Source organism: Sciurus carolinensis, chromosome 1, assembly GCF_902686445.1.
Source record: "Sciurus carolinensis chromosome 1, mSciCar1.2, whole genome shotgun sequence".
NCBI lineage: Eukaryota > Metazoa > Chordata > Mammalia > Rodentia > Sciuridae > Sciurus > Sciurus carolinensis.
The window spans coordinates 169855209-169871371 of NC_062213.1; the positions used below are offsets into that span (position 1 = coordinate 169855209).

General features: G+C 39.2%; 1 protein-coding gene across 11 annotated transcripts in view; it reads right to left on the reverse strand.

The window, feature by feature from the left end:
- Nucleotides 1-16163, reverse strand: part of Elavl4 (ELAV like RNA binding protein 4) — a 132204-nt gene that overhangs the window by 39091 nt on the left and 76950 nt on the right. For 7 of the 11 annotated variants that reach the window (XM_047525356.1, XM_047525364.1, XM_047525330.1 and 4 more), the window contains one exon: nt 6912-7152. In XM_047525356.1, the coding sequence (XP_047381312.1) occupies nt 6912-7152 (241 nt within the window). Of the gene's footprint in view, nt 1-6911; nt 7153-9895; nt 9983-16163 lie in introns of all 11 variants that reach the window. The other 4 variants (XM_047525396.1, XM_047525385.1, XM_047525380.1 and 1 more) reach the window with 1 other exon arrangement.

Genomic DNA, 16163 nt, shown 5'->3' on the forward strand with positions numbered 1-16163 from the left:
AAATATCTTCTCCCATCAAAGTTCAATTTTGGCACTGTAGAAAAAAATGAAAAAGCAACTTAAAGATCTTCACTTCTTATGAGGAATAAAGACAGATACAGAGTTCATCAGTTAAGAGCAGTAAGGGAGATGCAGAATGAGGGTGGGGGGCAGATTGAAAAAAGAAATCACCACTACCACACCTCTCAGAAGACAAGAAAAAAATGAATTTCCCATTAGCACATTTCAGAAAGCACTTTCCTCCTACCCTGAAGCTGATGAATTGCATTTTTAGATAATGTGTGGAAATTTCAGTTTGACATTACCTTCCTGCTTAGTTCCTAGTCTCAATCAACCAGGCCATTCTACCGAGAAGGGGGGAGTAAGGGAGTGAATGTGTATTAGGGAAAGAGAGGAGGCTGGGTGAACAGGGAATCGGTCTTACGAACCAGTCAGCTAAAGCCCAGAAATAGAAAATCCTTAAAATACCCAGGCCTGATTCACATCTTAGGTAAAAATCCTTTGAGACATCTCTCCTGGGATGTGAGAATACTTTCCTATGGTTATCCGAGTTCGGAAGCAGGGCATAACTGGCTTATTTGGAAGGAAAGACGGAGGGGAGGACAGTCAGGAGGCAAAAGGAATGCACACCTGATCTGTAATCCTGACCGGCATCATCCTGGGGAAAATGTGTCGAGAGACGCATGATGTACCTGCACAAAGCATAAGTCTCGTAGCTCTGCTCAACTACCAAGTCCTAATTAGGAAGGATGGAAGGTCTCTGATTGCCCCTGATGAGTGTGTAAGAGGCACAATGATTACATGGTTTACTGTCTGCACTTAATGTTCTGACATTCTTCAAGCTTCCCTTAATAAGGCAGACCCCTATTCTATTTTGTAAAACCCTATTAGGCTGCCAAATCTTCACCATACCTAAAAATTTTCCATTCACCCCCAACAATAACCAACCCAAGTCAACAAATCAAAACTCTCTTATTCTTCTTTGTGGAAAATATATAAGATGACTGCAGGGAGGTAATAAATAAAATGACAAATGCAAATCTGCTTGATTTTTCTCTGAATGCAGGAGATATATCACACTGCACCAAGCACATTTTCCAAATCAGAGCAAAATATGGTGATATGCTGATAAATGCTACCATCTCCTCCACTCTTCCCATCACTAACAAATATTCCTCTGATGTGCATGTAGGAAAAGTTCATTTAGCTAATCAAATCTTGGGATTTTCTTGGATATGCCTAATTGTGACTGGGTTTTAACTATGCTTAAATCCATGGCAGCATCTGTTTCAATACAGTGCTTGTAAAATAAAGAAAAGGTGCACACAGTGAAGGGTATTTCAAGAAGGGAGAAAATCAGAAATTAAAAACCATTTCATATGTAGTCTTCCTTGTACAGGTAAACAGCAATCTGTTTAATTCAAACACTTTATTTCTCTAATGCACAGTGTGCTATTTTCCAAAACAAAAGATTCTGAACTCTAATGAGGTTTTCCTTGTACTGAAGGTTTTCATTCCCTAGGTACATAAGCCGAATTGGCTTGTAAAGGGGAGGGGTCAGCTTAATATTTGGGAGGAAACTGCCAGAGATAAACAATATGCTGAAAAGTTCACAGTCAGAGTTCCCATACTTGGAAGCTAAGTCACTCAGATGCAAGTTACTTGGATGCTTCCAAATTCAAATTTCTTAAACTGTAAAACGGCAGTCTTGAGGATTACCTGATACTCTACCTTCGACACAATGCAAGTGCTCATTAAACACTGCCTATTCTTATGATTCTTTGAGAAATCCCTATTTACCAATTAAGTGAATTATGATATTTAAAGCATTTAATATAGTGGCCAGAATACCCATTAAGGCACATGAAAACATACAAAAGCTGCTGCTATTATTCTTATTTGTCTTTGCTAGGTGCCATAAGAAATTATGTCAATAAACAGCTGACCTCACATTTCAGGAATGAATCAAAGAATTTTTGTATTTTAGGACTTTTCCAAGCTGTTTATTGTTTATGGTTATCTCAGAAGCATAGCCAAATTCCCTTAGTATTCTTATAAACCCAGTTCCTTGGAGTCATAGGAGGTAACTTACAAAACCCCTGACTCCCGCTCTTCTTGCCCTCTCCACCCAGTAGACAGAACGGTGTCAGGCCTCCTGGCCTGAAAGCTCTAACAGTCACTTTTACTACTGTGGTCCATGTCCTACATCTCACTTTTAGAGACACAGGATTATTAGCACTTGCACAAATTCAGAAATGAACAGAAGTTACCCCATGTCACCAGATCAAAAGTGAGCTAGTTCCTTTAATTAGAGATGTAAATCCAGATACAAAGGCGGTAGCAAAGTATTCACCCTGATGTCCACAGTAGTGAAGAGTTTTTTTTTTTTTTCCTTTTCTTATTCTACTTTCCCTACTGAATAATAAATATTAATTAAGCCAAATATCTGTTATAAAAAAAGAGAGAGATGGATTAGAGGTGGTGTTTGGGTAATGCCTTTGTCCAACTCTGCAACTCTAACCAACATCTTTTTTTGGCATTTATTCTGGCAACGGTGTTTCATATCGGACCACTGCTTCCAAAGAGGCACGTTTCAGCTCTACTTCTGGTGTCAAAAGCACAGAAGAATAAAAAGTGTTTTTGATCTTCCACTGAAATTTTAGCTCTATTCCTTTGCCTTTCTTTCCTCCAAATCCTTACTCCATCTTTCTTTCTCCAATTGCTACAGCTAACAAAGATCCTGCCTTTTCCAACTATCCACAACACTTTTAGGGTCTGTCCATATGCCAGTCTATCAATATATTCAGTTCTGTAAACAACAGTGTGCAGATCCAACTACCCTGTCCTCAAAACCTCCCCTTAGAGCTTTTACTTGCCTGAAATGGACAGAAATCTACCCTTGCAAGTTACACTTCATGGACACATGGAAAGTGACAGCAAGTAAAATGTAGTTCTTTTTTTATCTCTGTGATGCTAATAATCACACAATGTAAGTAGGCAAAAATGCTTATTGTCCTTTATTGGATTTCTTTCTTTCTGAGAATTTTTCTCTGTTGTTTTCTCCCCTTTATTAATTTTGGGTGGGATGGTTAGATGATAGGCATTTATAAAAATGCAATTCAGCGTTCTAGCTAAAGACTCACTCTGAGTCACTCAGGCCCATCCTGGTAAAGCTATATGTATCCTTCCCTAAAATATTAATCATATATATAAATTTGGATTCAGCAAGCAAACTCAATGCTTACAAAACAAAACCAAAACCAAAAAGGCAACAAAACAAAAAATAAAAACAAATCAATTCTCTGTAGTCCATGGGAATAATAAAAATTCCCCAGAGGCTTGCTGTTCTTTGCCTGAGTTTCTAGGTTGCATGAATTCTGTGGGCCACATGCCACTGCTCTTTCTCTCAGCAGCAGAGACTGCAGGTGGATGAAGGAGAAAAGCAAAGGACTTGGCTTCCAATGCCATCACATGACTGTGGTCACACACAAAAGCAACACAGGAAATGTGTTTTCTCTCCCTGATTCCTATATTACCCTGATAAGCATCCTTTCCCAAATGGTAAATGAAAATCTAATATCTTTGAGAAGACATTACTTAATAAGTAACAGAGATGTCCAAAAGCACTTGAAGGGAATCTTAGACCTGGCACTTTTAGTAAATTCAGCTCTATCTTGAAGGAAGACACAGACTGAATTATATTCCCAGTGGATGACAAATATGGTTATCTTTGCTTCCCTTTATACACAAAAGTCTTGTTTAAAGCCATGGTGCATTAGGCGGACTCTCCTGAGGATGGCCAGCAATCTCCACTGAAAGGAATAAAATGTAGTACTGGGTTATGGGGTGGGGATTAAGCAGGAGTCTTCACCAGTATATGTTTCCCATAAAATCATGCTTTTGGAAACTCCAGACAACTCCCTGAGCTCCACCACCTGCTAATAACTGTTCTGTCTTGGGAAGTTACTTAGCCTCACTTAGGTTCAGTTTCCTCATCTAAGAAAATAGATAACTTATTTCTGTATTGAACGAAATAAGTTATGTCCACTGCTTACAAGTGTTTAGCATAAAAGTGCCTGCTAATTGGTGGCAATTGTGTTCTTAGTACTACATCACTTAAATTCATGCCCAAATTTCTTCAATGTGTTCTCAAATGGAGAATTCATCAATAACCCACATCCAGGGGTGAGTCCAGCCTGCTCGTAATGCCGTCAACACAGTCACTTCCTCTCAAGGGATTTGGACTTTATAGAAGACAGATTCTTCTAAAAGAATCCATTATACTCTTTTAGGGAGTGGTTTGGGCCTGGAAAATCTTAATCTTGAATTCTTATCTTTTTGCCACTTCCCACCACCCAATCCTCCCACTGGATATTTAGAACTCCTTGTAAACTTCACAGGATCGAGATGCATTGAGATCTGTAGGAGGTGTTGGAGGAAAAGGGGGGACTGGGAAGTTAAAAATCAGGGCAACAAAAATACCTATGATGTCATTTACCCTGACATCTGAACCACCAGCGGAGGCCTTTCCACTTGCCTGGTGTGATGTACCTCACCTCTCCCACCCTGTATTATGACTTACCCCCCAAAGAAGGCTGTAGAGGGTCTTCCGCTGGAGCAATTCTCACTCCTTCCCCATCTCCCCACAGCCCTGTCTCTCCCTCCTTCTCTGACTTCTAGCATAGCCAATTAAACCTGAACAACGGGTGGATGGAGGAAATATGCTGCATCTATGGAATGGTACAGCAGGGACCAGTTTCACTGTTAATTTAAAATGCTAGAATTAATTAGGTAGTGTAAATGAAGAATTTAATAAGCACTCTTTACAACCACAAGTTCTACTTTTATTAAACACTGCTACCAAATGAGGGCAAATATCTCTGGTCTCTCTATTTCCCTGCCTCATTCCCATAAGATCTATACAAATAAAAAAATTTTGCCTGAATTTAAAAAAATTGCATGATTATAAATCTATGCCTAAATTGTATTTCTGCTTTCAACCCATAAGCTTCTTCTTTAAGCTCAGATTGCTACTGTATGTCTCTGCTTGTGCTGGAGAGGGTGCTAAACAAACCAAAGTTGACAATTTTGGTTTTGTATACCAAATTAAAGGCTGTCTTCGAAGCTGTCACTCCTATTCAAATACACTCGGTGAACTACCAAATTAGCATTCTTTCAGTAAAGGAATCTGCTTGTTTAAACATGTGTCTTTAGAAAACAAGGATCAACACCATGAATCAGTACTTTACAAAAATCTCACTACCATTCTAAGGGAAATCTTCTGAAAAGGTGATTAATAATATTCACTAATATAGCTGGCAGAATCCCTATTTAGAAGGTAAGGCTAAATCAAAAATACATTTTCTATATAGGAGTGGGAGGAAGAATCATATGGTTAACCGGTTTTAATTTGGTTTGAATTATCATCCTATTATATAAAGATTATTCAGAAATCTAAACACCCGCTTTTCTGAAAGTGTAGGCAATTCTGTTAAAGGATAGATGTGCTCTGGGATAAGATCATTAAAGCCTGGCTGTGTTTGGAGACCTGTCCTGGTCACTCTCCTTGAGGCCTACTCGCTATATCCATAATAGCAACGACCTCCATTTTCAGAAAGATTCCTACACAATAAGTGTTGTATATGGTGCTTAAGCCAGCCTCTCCTTTCATCTTTAAAACACTCCCTTTGAGATAAGCATTACTTTCCAATTTTATAGACGAGGAAATTGTGTTTGGAGGGTTATGTGATTTACATTGTAGAAAGTAGCACTGTTATTTCAGTTTTATGATTTTGCAAAATAATTTATAAGGGGGGAAAAGTCACATGTGAATTATGAGAATGGGAGAATATATATTTATTGCCATACATAAACATTATAGACTGATTTAAAATCAAGATGTCCTATCTCTCTATTTTAATCATAGAACTTCCTTTTAATTTAGGCCAGTTGCTCGTCAATTAAATCATCCAAAGAAAGGGAAACAAAAGTCAATACTCACAACTGACAAGCACTCGAAGTTGATGTGAATGGTTTCAGGAGTGGAGCACCAGAGAGTAGCAGCTTCACTGCCATCACTGTGTAGTCCAATATTTTTCTAAGAAAATGTTTTCACTTCCAACAAGATTACAGGGCAAATGTTCCCAAAAGAATTATAGTATCATTGTCTAGCAAACATCAGATCCTCAAAGAACAGTTATTAATTAGGAAAAAAATCACAATGTAAAAATCTCAAATATTGAAATTCTATAGGGTACTGTTTCACTTTCAAGTAAAAAGATCCTGACTTTTCAGAGTATCTTCAAAACAAACAAATACATAAAATAAAATACTTCAAATGTAGATCTTCTTTAATATCTCCCTCCTACTGCAGAATAGTTATATTCCCGAATAAACTACTATCCTTAGGGCCTACTTCTCCTCAGGGACAATGAGTAGCTGTGTCACCCTTTCATAGTCCCTGTGGCACCCTTTAAAACACTGTCTCAACACATGGAAGAACATTGGACACACACAGACTAATGCTTTGGGAGGAGAAGAAATAAATAAAAACTACTGTGAAGTATGGGAAAGCAGAAAGCAGAAGTGGGAACTAAAGAACGGAGAGAAGTGGTGGCTGATTAAGAATAAAAGAGGATAAAACCAAAGGATCATTTCACATAATGTTGCCGAAGCTCTAAGATCTTCATCAGCTTCCTAGTCCTAGCAATCTGCAATATGATTTTATGTGGTGTACATATATGTATGGTGGTGTGAGTCTAGAACTGTGTATCCATGCCATCCTTGCATGCAGGATACATTATGCAGATACTCAGATGCACAGTCACACACATGCATTTCTGCTAGAGTCCCCATATCCAGTGGAACAACATTAGCTGAGAGTCTCAAGTCTAGAATATGAAAGAACATACCTGTAATTTTATCTCTCACAAGTTTGCAGGATTCTATTTCACCAATGCTCCCAAAGAGACTCCTGAATTCCTCTTGGGTCATATTCTGGGGTAAGTAGTTGACGATGAGGTTAGTTTTGCTGTCATCTGTAGCTGCCCCTGTCTGCATGGGAGAAGGACAGTTTCTGTTGTTGCTGGAGGGTCCATTGCTTGTATTGGATGTTGGACCATTTGACACCTGAGGCTCCATGGTGCTAATTATCTAAACAAAAGTAATAATAATAAAAGAAGCCTTTTGAAATCTGAAAGACACAATCAAAGTCCTTTTAAGATTTTATTTTATTTTATTTTTTGAAAAGGGAAAGAACAAGATGAAGCAAGATGGAACAAGAGAGACTGGGTTGTGAACACAGCCAATTTAGAAGCATGTTTTTAACCAAAATGTTAAACTCCCCTTGCTATTTTTAGGCCAGCCCTTAGATTTTGAACACAGACTAGAATGCAGTGGGAACTCTCCCATTATTTTGTTAATGAAAAGCTAATTCCTGTTTTCATTACACAATCACTCTCAGAAATGTATACTTAAGCCACACCAAATTATAATTAAAATGTAAAGTAATAATCATGATTAAAATTATAGTTCTATTAAAGCTGGAAAAGCTAAATATAGAGGGCTACACTCACAAGATCAAATACAGTACCTGTTTATTAACTATCTCATAAAGTAAAATGACATTGAGTTAAGTGGGGCTGTTCCATATGGGAAGGGTTGAGATTTCCACTGATGCTTAAACACTGATCGAACTTGCGATTTCACAAGTACATGCTGGGGAGCTGCAAAATCATCTAATGATTTTTTTTTTAAATCTAGCCATTCTGCTGCTGTTTATCCCAGACCTGTAATAAAACAAAACAAAAAAGTTTTCTCCAGGTCTTCACCTTAGGTCCAGAACAGCCCAAGACTGTCCTCTTGCACATTACTTAGAAAAAAAAGAACTTTCTCTGGATTTAAATATTTAATTGAACAAAAGATTTCCTTGGGTGTGTGAACTGTCACAGGCAACATACAAGGGGGAAAATTTAGTAAGAGTCCCTGTCCTCAAGGAGCTTGTAGTCTCCAGGACACAAACAGGTGAATGACTGGTGGGCATAAGTAGCGGTACAATGACCCCAGCTCACAGTATAAAGGCAATTAGGGAAAGTGCTGAGATGATGAGGCCAGGGCATGCTTTTAGAGGGAAAATGGTTTTAAACTGAGGGAACCAGGCCATGAAGAAGCCCTGTACCGGATGACAAAAATGGAAAATCACAGACCTGTAGAGCAAAAGGTACTTCAGGGAATAAAATCTAGCTCAGTATTTTCATGTTTGAGATTAAGTCCAAAGACACCCTGTGACATTATCATTTCAAGAAAGTAGGGCAAAATCTGGGCCTGCACCCAGGTTTCTTGGCCCTATCAATCCCACCTTTCCATTCTATTTTATCACTGTCCCCTATTTATCTATTATATGGGTTCTGTCTTCTCTGAAATCAATCATTAACTCCTAGGCAATGGAATCATGCCCTGCCACTCACTAGCTGTGTGACATCTGGCAAGGGATTTAAACTCTACAAACCTCAGTTCTCCTCATTTGAAAAATGGGAATAGTGCCATTCGCCTTGCAAAATGATGAGAAGAATCCAGTGACATGACATATGTACAATGGCTGAACAGTGGTGAGAACACAAACACCATCACTGATATTTATTAAAGTCACTCTGCCAGTCAGTGACTTTTGTTACTGACACCTCACAAGAAGCAATGAGGCATATTCTAATATTTTCTATATCTTACAGATTGGGGAACCAAGGTATAGCAGATATCTGATATACAGTAGATCCCATTATTATTACCCTTTGTTCAGAGAATTTTTTTGTGGGGGGGTTAAGCATTTTCATTGAATTAATATACATGAAGTAAAGTGTGTAAACCTCAAGGCTACAATTCAAAGAATGTTTATAAAGTGAACACAACTGACACCTGGGTACCAACTTTCACATCATGACATAGATTATGACTAGCACCATGAAATCCTCCTGGCCCTCCTGTCATTTACATCCCCACTCCTCAAAGTAACCATCATTCTGACTTCTAATCCACAGATTCCATTTACCGATTTTGAATGTTTCCCTGTGTACTCTTTTGGTGCCTTTTCACCTGTCTGAAGTGTCATGTACATTGTTAGGTGTAGCACTAGGTTATTCTTTTCCTATGCCATAGAAAATTTCATTGCATGAAAATGTCACACTCTGTTTATCTCTTGATGAACTAGATTGTTTCTAGTTTTCAATTGTCATAGATGTGACTGCTTTGAGCATTATGCAGTCTTTGGTTAGGTATTTGCACATATATCTGTTTGGTATATTTCTAAGATTCTATTTTTGGGGTCATAAGGTATATGTACATTTAGCTTTAGTAGATACTACCAATAGTTTTTCGAAGTGGATGTACCAACTTATACTCCCACCAGTATAGATTGAAAGTTCCAGATTCTCCACATCCTCATCAATGTTCAGACTATTGTTTTTACTTATTTTGTTTTTACTTATTTTCTCATTTGAAGAAGAGTGGTATAGGAAAAAAGAAAGAAAGAAAGGAACAAACTAGTTTTTGAGCCAAGACAATAGCTGCCTTAAAATTCTAGTTCTATCACTTATTAGCTGTGTGACCTCAGAGAATTACTCCAACACTTTGAGCCTCAGATTTCTCTTCTGTAAACCTACAATAAAGCCTGCCATGCAGGGTTGGTTTTCTTTAGAATGAAAGTTTATATATAAGAAGTATCTACAATACAAAGTGCCTAGAGACATCGTAACTATTATTCTTCATCATATACCAGTGTTACTGTTTTCTCTTTTGATGGTCACAAATGGGAAATGGAACCAAAAGAAAAACATGAAGTCTTGAGAAGAGCCAGGGTAATAAAGCAGACTGAGGACGGTGAGTAGCGTCTGAGATTCTTTACCATCATGCAAGTAATTTAAGTGGCTCCACTTCTCACATCACCAGAACTTTCTTCTTGGCTTCAGGTCAACTGTAGGATTCCAGAAGGCTGGTCCAGACAGCAAGGAGAAAGCAAAAAGCTTCTGAGAAGAATCTTAAACCAAGCTCTCCTCAGAACTGACAGAAACTAGTCAGGCATGGTGGCACATGCCTGTGATCCCAGCAACTCTGGAGGCTGAGGAGGGAGGATCTCAAGTTTGAGGCCAGACTCAGCAACTTAACAAGAGCCTATGCAACTTACTGAGACTTTGTCTCAAAAGAAAAAAATTTAAAAAGGGCTGGGGATGCAGCTCAGTGCTAAAGTGCCCCTGGGTTCAATCCCTAGTACCTTTAAAAAAAAAAAAAGATAGAAACTGTGCCCAGCAAAGCCTATTTAGCAGCTCTGCCTTCAAGGCAAAGGTTCAGTAAAAGAACTGGGGAGCTGGGCCCAGCAGGGTTTAGTGGGCATCAGTACAGCTCCTGGGTGGGAGGTAGTTTTCTGCACAGCCACGCTGTCTGGCCTCCTGGGCCTGCACAGCACCTCTATTTGCTATGTCGTCTTACTACTTCACTGAGTTAGGTGTCCAGGCAACGAACACAGGAAGCACTGCCAACTCAGTAAGGAACTGGGAAATCAGAGTTTATCCATTTCAGGAGGCCTGGCTGGCAGACCCTCAGAGCAACTCAACTACTATATTTTTATTTAAAGTCACTCCTTCCTCCCAAGACTCCCAAACCAGTTCAACAATCCACAGGGCCCCTTTCTTGCTTACTACCTCTGTCATGTCACCCCTCTTACAGCTCCCCACAGACATCTAGAAAACATCCTGCACTAAGCGATGCAGTTTTTTGGTGCTAATAATGGAGTATATAGAAGAATGTGTACCACACCTACGCTTGCTGAGATTCTGTGAAACCAAAACTGTTCAAGGTCACCCGACGGTCAGGTTCGTCTTGTCTGATGGATGTTCACTTCACCAACTTTGTGAAAATTTGCACTTGTCCATGTGACCATCTTATAGGTCTACGTGCTCCAGAAAGGCCTAGGAAGTATCAAGGCTACAGGCAAAGTAATTTCAGTTCCACCAGCAGCCTTCTGCATCTCCTTACATACTATGTGGATTTTTAAATTTATGTTGACTCCCAAAGTTGAGCCCTATCTGTAGACTGGACAACCAGTGGTGCCTATGAGATGCAACATTCACCATTGAGCTACCTCAAGTGACCATGTTCATAAGTTAGGACATGTCATTCTTACATGATGGAGATGGAGCTCTCTTTGCCCTGCACACACACTAGATAGTTATACTTTTGGGTATCCAGAAAGAATTAATGAAAATACACACAGAGTTTTCTCAATAAAATGTACAGTCTGAAAGCTGAAAAACATTTGCAAATGTGTTAATATATCTTATGTAATAAGACTCCCTTCGCTGGTCTTAATGATGCATCACAGGATATAACACAGGCTTTAAAAAAAAGAATCAGAAATGTAAAATGCCAGCATCAAATCTGACATGTGAATGAACCAAGAGGATTTTAAAACATTACCTGGAAAATAAGAGAAGTTGCTAATGTAATGATGCTGAATATGAATATGTAGCATTTTAAGGTTATGAGAGATCTTAAAGAGAGGACACCTGTGTTCTCTACTTGGTCTGTTTCAGACCAGAGATAGAGAAAATGGCATGTTGGTGGGAAGCACGTCATCCAAACAGAGGTTGGTTTAGCAAAATCAGAACACTTTCTTCCTCAGGCTAATGCCTTTGATATTCTAATAGCACAATTTTCATTACAAACAAATATATCAGTTAGCCAAGTGTGCATATGTACGAATGAAGCATTCAGTGTGAGTCTCACGGCCAACTTTGCAGCTGACCAGGATCCAAATCCCTGACTTGCCTTCCTTCCCTCTTCTAAATGGCAATTAAGAACAAAAATTACAGTAAGCATCCAGGATACAGCATTGAGGAGGTTCAGTTGACTTCAAACTCTAATGGTTGTACAAAGCACTACATTAAATCTTTTATGTTCCTGTGATATATTTTAAGAAACATTATACAGGCAGAAAATTTCAGGGATAAACTATTAGAGCAGCGCACAATAACGTAGGCACTCAAATCCTGTCATTGTAAATGTCGATGGTTTGAATGACTAATTACTCACACTCAACGCATTAACCTCACCCCTCCCACCACTCTTCTCTGCAAAATATACAACAAAAGCAAGCAGGGAGGCCTCAGACATGCAGCTGCTAGATCATCACCAGGGTCTTTTTATCTCTGCAGAGGGGAGGTAAGGAGCAGAGGCTGTACCAGCCTCTTTCTCACGGTAGTAGGGGTTGGTAGGAGAGAAGCCTCTCTCTCTGCCCTTGATGGCACCTCCCTTGCCACAACCTGGGATCCTTATATCCTCTCAAGTTAGCTGTAACTCTATTACCTGGACATACTGGGTCATATGTACATAAAAAGGGGTTTATTTTCACTATGGCTAGATCAGTGTATGTGAGATAGAGATAGAGCCCCAGCATGCCAGGCACTGCTCTAGATAGGCCCTTGGGATACAGAGAAAAAGACAAAGAAGGGGCCCTCGCTGAGTTCACAGAGAGGATATACAATCAATATCGAAAACACTGGGGGCCACAGAGGCCAATCCCATAGTTTTAATGATGAGGAAACTGAGGACCGGAAGAGAGAAAAAGACCTGCCCAAGGTCACACTGCTAGTAAGAGGCAGAGAGAGACTGGAACTCAGGTGTGCAGATCACTTCACTTGTGAACTCTTGTGACAATGAAGGCATGGTCATTTGAGGATTATACTTCTACTTTTTGGGGGGTGGTGATGAGGTGACCCATCTCTCACCTGATCTCTTCCACTTACCCACTGTCCACCCCACTGCCCACACCAAGGTGGGTGAGAACTGTTAGTATGCTGACATCATATAGGGTCCCTCTACACCCTTATCTCAGTCCCATTTTAATGAAATATCAGGAGGAACAAAGTAGAAGCTGGGGGTTTAGGGCAGCCTTTAGTCTGGTACCTGTCCTCACTGAATTATCATGAAGACTAAGGGAGATGATGTGCATGAAACGCTCAGCACTATCCCTGGCTTGGTAATCCCTCCACAGGTATTAGTGATGATTGATGTTAATATTATTAGAAGAGAACAGAGGGAAAGATAAAAAACAATACCTAAGAAACTAGGTTAGGAGTTAGAAAAGCTAAGAGTAGCAATGTAATCAAAGGGCAAAACCTTTTCTTCCTTCCAAATTTACTCTGTTCATATAATATCTTGCTCTTAGAATTCATTCACTCATTAAACAAACAAATATTTATTGCCAAAGAGTCCATGTCAGAGGAGAAAGCACATCCTGTGGCCAGGGAAGTCCTTGAAGTGTATTAAGCAAGACCACTCTGAAATTCTAAAAGTGTACTTAAGGACTAAAGTACTAAAAATGTACTTAAAGTCCTTTTAATATTTCTTCCAACAGTTTGTGAACTGCTTACACCTCCCTTCACCCTCCACTATTCATAAAGCTTTAATCTGCTCACATTTGGGGGAAATTAGAGTTGCTGGACTGGTGCTCCTTCTCACAATGGAGGACAGTCATTGTCCAAGGCCCCAAAGAACCACATCAGAGGGATTCTGTAGTCCTCTCATCAATCCCAACAGTCACACTATATTGTATCCTTGTCCCAATAGTGTCCATAAAAATGGCAGTCTGATAAACTATTGTTTTGCATTTCTGCATTTTAACCTAGTATACACGTTCAGGATTTACTTTGTGAAAAACTAAAAGACTATGACTTTGCATTACAGGAGTCTGCCCTGATGTAGAACTCACTATCGTAACTGGTCATTCAGGAGCCCAGTGCAGGGCCCTTGGTGCACCAACATCAGGCTCTCAGCACCCCTCAACTCACAGTTTTCCACTCTGGGTCTCACTGCTCAATTCATGCAAAGGGATCAGGAGGAAAGAACCATAGAAGGTCACAGGAAAATAATGTTTCTTTTCCAAATACTCTTCCCTTCTGTTTTCAAGCCCCTTTAAATGTCAGCAGTCCCAGAAACTAGAAAGATGCTAAAGGAATATACAGACTTCGAACATATCTCAGGTGTGCACACTTGAGACACACATGGATCTTATTAAATATTTTAACGAATATTTAAAGGTGTTTTCTTTTACCATGTTGGAAGGACTTTTGGAAATGTATACATAAAGGCTAACCCTTATGTAATAGAACAAGTGCTCCCAAGAGCACGAAGAATAATGTTTACCAAGGGCAGTCACTGAATCGAGCCATTAAAGAAATAGATTTAAATTATTCATGAGAGCAAAAATAAAAGTCCTAATTCTCTTTGTAGGCATTTCCCACTTAACCCTTATAAAATTCTGACATGCAGTATGTTAGACTCTGGTGGAGCTGTCCTGACTATTGCATTTTGCCCGCCTTTCAAGAGCCTGAAAAACAAATCCCCAAAGTTAGAAAATTACACAGCAGGCTCTGTGTTCCTGAAGACAGACATTATTTTTAGGAATAATTCCTCACTTCTTGCTCCTTGAAAGATACTAAAAATGTCTGTACAGCCCCCCAATTTCATATTTCTTTGAAGTTTCCTCTATTAGCTCATAAAATTTCTCCCTTCCCCTCCTTTTTTCAAGAGGCTTCAATTTGCTCCAGTCCCTTCAGATTAATATTGTTTTCTAAATACAACTTTCCTGGTTATGATTCAATGATGAAAGATACATGTCATTCATGGGGCCCAAGAGGAGGGGCCAGGTCCATGATCTCATCACTCTAGAAAAGGGAACTCAGAGGTGATTACTCACACAGACCACTGGCTGCAAACCACATCCAGGCCCCCCAAACCATTCACACCAAGTTTCCACAGATTCTGCTGGAAGGTAACCAGAAAACTCTAGAAAAAAATTTAATTTCAACTGGGAAAACACTCTGACAGTTTAATAATACCTTTGGGCACATGCACAAATAACCTGAAAGACCTATTTACTCTAGGAAGTTCGGTGGTCATAAATTCTCAGTATATCCTTAAAACAAGTGTATTCAATTCAAAACAAGTTTACTAGATGCTATTATTAGGCCAGAGCATTGTTCTAGGAATTGAGGAAATGAAAATCATTTGGTCCCTGCCCAGTACAGGAAGTTAAAACTGGAAGGATGGCAGAAGATAACAGGTAAACAAATAATTAATTAAAATCAACCTTTTATTTTAAGCAATCCCCTTCAGAGTTCCACTAATGACTCCCTTCCTTGCCCAAAGCACATACACTGAATACACTTGGACTAATCCTATGCTGTTCTGATACTGAACTGACAGTCCTGCTCTTGGTCTAAATGCCTCTGTCCTAAACAAATGCCTGTTTGTAACAAGGAGGGAAGCTTGAGGCATCCCTCCTTTGAAATGGCATCTTCTTCAGTGAGATGAACACCAGGCATGCCAAAAGTATTCTCAGTGGAGGTAGTCAGGGCTTTTAAAAAATCAGCAGTCGCTGGAGAGAACAAGAGACATTAATACTTAAAATAGCAGGGCCAGCATGGATATGAAAAGCATAATCAAAATTTAATTTCTCTCAGGCATTATTCTCAAAATCACAGAAATCCAAGTTTTTAATCTTCTTCCCCAGACACATCACGCACACTTCCTCTCCTAAATAAATACTGACCTCCTTTATGCCCTACAGTTGTTTCTTTAGAGCTTCGCTTTGGGCCTAAAATGATTCCTGGGGTGTGTCCATTCTGGTGCAATCCTGGTAAAACTCCTGGGTGTTTAGTTTTAACTGACTTTTATGGCAAACTCTCCAAAGCAGAGGGACATCTTGACCATCCAGGTCATTATAAAGATGAGAGAATGTTCCTTTATTCCCCACAATTCAGTCTTCTTTTCCAAAATGGCCAGTAGATAATATCAAACCTTCAATATGCTTTATATTTGAAAAAGGCAAATATTTTCATGTTAATATAAACACAATTTCCTGGGCAAGCTCAGACTAAAAAAAAAAAATTGGTCGAAAAACAATTCCTTCCCATCCTACCACCTAAGCTTCTCAGAATTCTGAACATTTAACATAGATAAAATAACTAAAATGCCTAATGATAAACCATGGGTACCTGTTAGGATGGGGACCAGTTGTGATAGTAAATATGTTACCTTCATCTTCCATTCAAAGAGGAGCTAAAGAGTCATTTGAAAAACTGTCCATATACTGATTAAGTCAGATTTATATTTTG